This window comes from Podarcis melisellensis (assembly GCF_964234715.1).
Source record: "Podarcis melisellensis genome assembly, chromosome: 18".
In the NCBI taxonomy this organism is placed as follows: Eukaryota; Metazoa; Chordata; class Lepidosauria; order Squamata; family Lacertidae; genus Podarcis; species Podarcis melisellensis.
In genome coordinates this window covers 3,937,812-3,944,222 of record NC_138536.1, presented here as the reverse complement: position 1 = coordinate 3,944,222, position 6,411 = coordinate 3,937,812, and the positions used below count along the sequence as shown (strand labels likewise).

Here is a 6,411-nt window from a genome sequence, read left to right as displayed (position 1 = left end):
CGGATAGCTTCCTGGAGAGCGAGAGGTGTCGGTGTGCACTGATGCCTCTCGCTCTCCAGGCTTCAGTGAAAGCCTGCATTCGCCCCATAGGACGCACACACATTTCCCCTTCATTTTTGGAGGGGAAAAAGTGCGTCCTACAGGGCGAAAAATATGGTATATGCTGTTTCTGAAACCCAGCTTTTGGTGGCCAATGAGCTTTATCTGTAGGGAGAACCCAGGGCACCTATTTTTATCAATTACTGTACTCTTTCTAGCGCACGATTAAAACATGTTTAGCAAAGCCTTCCCAGATACGTAGAAGGTTGGAATTTGAAGCTTATGATTTACTGCCGATTTAAACATTTCTATTTATTTACTATTTTATTCTTGTATACTGCAATGAAGCAGTGTGCGGGTTACGAAATAAGCAATAATGTAGTAGTGAGCTGCAAAGCTCGCCCCTTCCCTGCACTCTCCAAGAAATATCCCTTTAACCCAAGAGCCTCAAAAGCTCTCAGCTAACTTGTACAGAGTAGAAAGACGTTTTACCCTCAGACTCCTCCTGCGCTGTGTCGGGAATGTCCCCTAGTTCACAGAACAGCCTTCTGGTAAAGGGCTCCTTCATTCCTAAACGCTCAGCATCGCTCTGCCAGAACTCTTTACAACCTGGGAGGCTTCTCTCAGGACCCAGCCCCAAAATAAAGGATCTAGGGTAATAGGGTGGGGGGGTTAAAGGCTTCCTAGATACGGAGGGCTAGAGCCATCCCTAAGCAGTTTTCTTAAGAGCTACATTCCCCTCCTCTTGTAATTCAACTAGGCTAGTAACGACTCCACAATGTGCGTTTTTTGGGGGTGCAAGTGTTGCCAACACATTTCCCCATGCCATGACTCCCCGTTGCCTTCAGCGTATATGCACAACTCAGCCGTATTTGTAGCCCTGTGTTTTATTAGCCTTGTTGAATCCATTTTAAAAAATGCAAACAGCTCTCGAAGCTTTTGCTGCCCAGCCTGGAGGCCGGTGTGCTCCTCGCCGGTCCTCTTCCATGCAGCACGCGACTGAAAGAGAAGATGGGGGGAATACGCAGTTAGCACCCCAGACAAGAAAACTTAGGATATATATATATGTCAGCATTAATCTGAAAACAAAACCCATACGCCTAGCAAACCACCAAGAACCTTACCTGCTAAAGAGTCGAAGTTGGCTTACGGTCTATGTTCCGCGCTCAGCCTCAAAACCACTTCCTGATCAATGGTCTTTTTTCCCTCCGTCAACCTGCCAAGACAAACTCGGGTTACAAAAATATATCTATACCGCACACGGCAAAACCCCTATGCTTTCTACCCTGCCCACCCCCACACAATCCGCCCCCCACAGCAACCAGTTTCCCCACAAAAGGGTTCTGCGAACCCGCACTGACTCTCAAGAGTCCAGCATGGGGGTCAAGTGTTCCAAGACTGAACCTGCGTCCCCCTCGGACTGGACAATGGCAGCTGAACCGCCCCCCCACAAAAAGCATTAGTCGCGGAGGAAAACAGTTGCTTAGGAATAAGCGTGGGCTACGGGGGGAAAGTTAAAACGCAAACACGATGGCAGAGAACATTACAGTTACGTGGACTTAAGTCTTAAGGAAGAGTCTCCCGAGATGAGCATTAGTCCCTTGGGGGGGAATTTGTTTTTTCCCCATCTGACATCTACCCTACCGGCAAAGAAATGGCTGTGAACGAAACACCCCTTCTGACCCACGTGGAATTTATGCCACAAAAACCAAGACTCGGTACAGGAGATTAAAAAAAAGAGGATTTTTTTTTTAAAGGGTGGTTTTTTTCAGCTGACCAAAATTGGCAGAGAAATTTTTTTGCTTTCGGACGGGTTAAAACATTCAGACTTTCAAAAATATATATATATAAATATGAGCTCTCAACAGGAGGAAGAATGCGGACATGAGGAAAGGAGTTACCTCGAATTACGGAACTATCCCCACATATGAACTAGCCAAGAGAGCAGCTTTCGTCCCAGAGGTTCTCTCTCTCTCTGTTGGATGCACAACACTTCGCTTTTTCGTCAAGGCACTGCCGTTTTCCATACGCTAGCAGAGAATTCTCAGAACTTAAGAAGGCAACGACAAAGCTAGCTAAATTAGGTCACAGTTATCGGCCTTGGAACACTGTCAAGGAATTGGCAGCGGCGGCGGCAGCTGACCCCGGTTAGAACGAGGCTCCCTTGTCGGCTAAGAACGTCTGGCTGGCTTTTCAAGCTACCAAAGGTGTCAGCTAATTCTTCCTCACACGCTAACTCTTGAAACAAGCTGTCTGCTCTGACAGGTGCAAATTACAATGGGGAGCCGTGTTGTTATTTTTCAAAGGTTGGATCCGTTCCAGCCAAGCTGAGAACGGACCCCATGGATGGGGAAAGGAGGTGGCTACGCTCCTTTAGCTACTCTTGCTTCAGCTTCAATCACCCTCAACCTGACCTGGCGTCTATCTAGGCCTTAAAAGTACAGTAAGATTTGCGTTGTTTTTGCCACCGTTATGATAGCCAGCCTGAAAATCCTCTCTCTGCAGCTAGCTGCCTTTCCTCTCTGACTGTACACTTTTGACGCTCAAATCCAGAGTTGTGTTGTGCAGCAAGATGTAAAATTTCAAGAGCAGATATGATTTTTTTTTTCAGATGGACTTTTAATAGGCTTCGTGAAGCCAAAAGGAAAACTGTACAAGAAATCCTTTTTAAACCACTTCAAAATTACAACATCAATTGAATTAGGCATATACTTTTCTTCCAGTAAAAAAAGGACAACAGAAATAAACATTTTTTTCCCCACGAGCCTCTTGCGAGTTAAGATTTGCAGAGTCTTTCTGGGATACGTTTTATGGCATACAAGCAAAAGTCTCTTAAATTGCAGGTTGAACATACAAGCAAAGTTTCGCTTTAGGTATACCAAGGTGGGTTGCCTTTTAAAGTCATTTATAAAGTCATACCCCGGCTACAGCGCCTACCTTGCTACACTAAAGTTTGTTACAAAACGATGCACTAAAACAAACCGACTTCACAGCTTGCTCAGCTTCTACTGAACAATTACGGTCCTTTCTCGCTCAAAACAAAACCCAAAAATCCACAGAAATGGGGCCCCAAAACCTTCCAGTCTTTTTCTTTTTAATAAAAAAACAAAACAACACACACTAAAGGACACACAACCAAACACACACACACCTCTGCTCACAAATGAACTAAAATCTTAAGTGCTTTAAAAAAACAACAACGTTAAAACACTTGAGAGAGGAAAAACCCAGAGCTTTCTTTGAGTCTGAACAGACCATCGCATATTAGAAGCTGCCAGGCTGTGTTTTTGTTTTGACAAGGTCAGAACTGAGAGTTTACTACAAAAGTGAGAATACAAAGGAGATGACTACACAAGAACGGATTTCAGCGAAGCTCCCAAAATCTTTATAAATACAGCCATTGGAAGGACGATCTTGAGCCAGGAAGGTTTTTTACTCGTTGTGTGTAGCTGAGGACAAGAAGCAGGCAGAATTGTAAAGGCACTGAAGCAAAGACAAAGGTCCCAGCAATTTTTTCCTCCCCTACTCGCTTGCAAAGCAGCACCTCAAGGCTACCAACGCTATCTCTCCTTATCTCCCACCCCTTTCTTTTTCGCTCCTGGGCTTTCGAGAGGGTCTCTCTGGCGTCATTTCCAGCTTCCGGGGGAAAAAAACGCTAGCCACGAACGACTCGCAATTTTGGCTTTGGGTCCGACTAAGCGTGGCACATGCATTAATGAGGGCAGGGGTTCCCCTCCCTGCCTTTCCGTGGCGCGAGTGCTTAAAGGCCTGCCAGAAGAGTGGCGATTTTGGAGGGCAAGGAGAGGCTTGCCGGCAAATAGGCTCCAAAGCGAACCTAACGGTACTTTTCCAAAGGTTACCATCCCTGCAAAAATCAAAAAGAGGCTCCAGGCATTCCCACGTCAGTGTATCCTTTCCCTTATGATCTAGGGCTTACCATAACTGTCATAGCTGTCTCTGTAGGAACCTCCTGAAGGCCTGTCGCCATAGCTGCCTTGACTCCTGCTGTGGGGAGAGACGAGAAGATAGTCATTCATAAGGCACAGCTACAACCAGCGGGCGAACGGGACTGTTTTTTGACCCAACCTCCCCAGGGCTTACCTGCTGCCACCATAGTAGTCTCTAGAACCACCGTATCCCCCGCTTCTCGATTCAAACCGGCTGCCACCGTAACCTCGGTCTCCACCGGCTCCTGGGGAAGGAGAACCGAACAGAGGCTTGAGTTGCATCGAGCTCAACGCAACCAAAGCCTGAAAGTACAGAGGCCACTTGCAAGCCTGGGCTCACCTCTGGAGAAGCCCCGGCCCCGGCCTCTGCCTCCGCGGAAAAAGCCCCGGCCACCAGCCGAGCCGCCTCTGTAGCCGCGGGACCTGTTGTCGGACGATTTGCCTGCTTGATCAACCCTGATTTGGCGGCCGTCGACAGACTGGAAAAACGAGGGGTTTCGGGGTTAGCAGTGCTCCACAATTAACACGCGCACAAAAGCAGTGACTATCAAACAGATCCTCAGTTAATAATAATTTATTATTTATACGCCACCTATCTAGCTGGGTTTCCCTACCTACTCCGGGCGGCTCCCAACAGAATAGTAAAAACACGATAAAACATCAAACATTAAAAACTTCCCTAGACACGGCTGCCTTCTAATATCTCCGGAAAGTCAGGTAGTTGTTCATTTCCTTGACCTCTGATGGGAGGGCGTTCCACAGGGAGGCCCCACCACCGAGAAGTTACGTTTCCCCAAACTGCTAACTTTTAACAGTTGTTCTATCGTGATCACATCCTAAAAACGGATGGACTTCTGTCCTACCAAGGACCACTGTTCAGAACAGCCACCACAGAACAGAACTCACCTTGCCATTCATGGCCATCATCGCATCTTTAGCATCATCAACACTCTCAAAGGTGACAAAGCCAAACCCTCTGGACCTCTGGGTTTCTCTGTCTTTGACGACAACAACTGGCGGGAAGGAAGAAGAGAAGAGCTTGGATTTGATACCCCACTTTATCACTACCCGAAGGAGTCTCAAAGCGGCTAACAATCTCCTTTCCCTTCCTCCCCCACAAGAAACACTCTGTGAGGTGAGTGGGGCTGAGAGACTTCAGAGAAGTGTGACTGGCCCAAGGTCACCCAGCAGCTGCATGTGGAGGAGCGGAGACGTGAACCCGGTTCACCAGATTACGAGTCCACCACTCTTAACCAATATACCACACTGGCTCTCTCTTAAATTTCTCACTGGAAGGACAAATTTAAGCCCTTTGGTCAACTTAAGTGCAGGGCACAAAGCCAAACTTATCCCCATGAGAATTCGTGCTAATCCGAGTGCTTATTTCATTCTTAATTTGAGTGTGAGGCAAACTCAAGGTTACCTTTTATACCAGCTGAGCCTACCACGTACCAATCAATGCTGAAGTAAATTATTTTTTTAAATTACCATCAGTGATCTGTCCGTATTTAGAGAAGACTTGCTCCAGCGACTGTTCATTGGTGTCAAAACTGAGGCCGCCGACAAAGAGCTTTCCTTCATCTGATGCCATTTTTCTCCCCTGGGAGCAAAAAAACAAGCCTCGTGTTCAGCATTCGCCCAAGGCGACAAAACACAACACCCCTCCTAGAACAAGTTTGCCGGATCATCAACCGGGTGAGGTCACGACTCACTCAAAACTTAAGGAGCTTAGCAGCCAGTGACCCAAATCCTGTTTTATCTGTTTCCTTCAAGGAGTGCCCATCCAAGAGAAAACAATTTCATTACCTTTAAACCTTTGTTTATAAAAATACTGTACAGTGGTACCTCGGGTTACATACGCTTCAGGTTACAGACTCCGCTAACCCAGAAATTGTACCTCGGGTTAAGAACTTTGCTTCAGGATGAGAACAGAAACCGCGCGGTGGCAGCAGCGGGAGGGCCCCATCAGCTAAAGTGGTGCTTCAGGTTAAGAACGGACCTCCGCAACGAATTAAGTACGTAACCAGAGGTACCACTGTACTAACCAGCCCTGCATGAAAAGCCACATTTGCCACAAACGTCCCCCCTTCTACAGAATTGTTGGCAATGTAGAAGGAAGGCTCCTCTTTTGCAAGTAGGCAAATAAAAGGAAAAAGGATTGGGGGGGGGGGAAGCGAAGCAAAGAAAAAAAACGGTATTCTTGTATTGAATGGGATTAGTAGATTAGTTGTCCATCACAACTGAAAAAAACCTTAGAAAATGTAAACAAGCCCATTCCTATGCTTTTTTTTAAAGCTCCAAGGCCCATGTGTTAAATAACCTGTACATAAAAGGCCTTTACCCCCTTCTTTCAACCAACCATACTGTTAATGGTACTTTTAACTGGTCCTTCTCTTAATGTTTATCCTTCTTGTGTTATTTCTAT

At 46.5% G+C, this 6,411-nt stretch overlaps 1 protein-coding gene across 2 annotated transcripts; it reads right to left on the bottom strand.

Annotated features, from left to right (window-relative positions):
* Positions 1-910: 910 nt before the first annotated feature.
* Positions 911-5,636, bottom strand: CIRBP (cold inducible RNA binding protein). 2 transcript variants are annotated; one of them, XM_081895955.1, is made up of 7 exons: positions 5,475-5,636; positions 4,893-4,999; positions 4,327-4,465; positions 4,141-4,231; positions 3,977-4,044; positions 1,164-3,488; positions 911-1,038 (listed from the first exon to the last, which is right to left on the bottom strand). In XM_081895955.1, the coding sequence occupies exons 1-6, from the start codon at positions 5,575-5,577 to the stop codon at positions 3,472-3,474; spliced, it is 525 nt and encodes a 174-aa protein (XP_081752081.1). In that variant the 5' UTR covers positions 5,578-5,636; the 3' UTR covers positions 911-1,038; positions 1,164-3,471. The 2 variants fall into 2 exon arrangements, with proteins under 2 accessions (XP_081752081.1, XP_081752082.1); XM_081895956.1 differs by having other exon boundaries at positions 3,977-4,041.
* Positions 5,637-6,411: the final 775 nt, after the last annotated feature.

Excerpts from the sequence above, each read along its gene's own strand:
- CIRBP (XM_081895955.1), bottom strand. The coding sequence starts at position 5,577 with ATGGCATCAGATGAAGGAAAGCTCTTTGTCGGCGGCCTCAGTTTTGAC. Across the intron at positions 4,232-4,326 it reads GGGCCGGGGCTTCTCCAGAG|GAGCCGGTGGAGACCGAGGT; the intron begins GTGAGCCCAGGC and ends CTCCTTCCCCAG. Across the intron at positions 4,045-4,140 it reads GACTACTATGGTGGCAGCAG|CAGGAGTCAAGGCAGCTATG; the intron begins GTAAGCCCTGGG and ends CTCTCCCCACAG.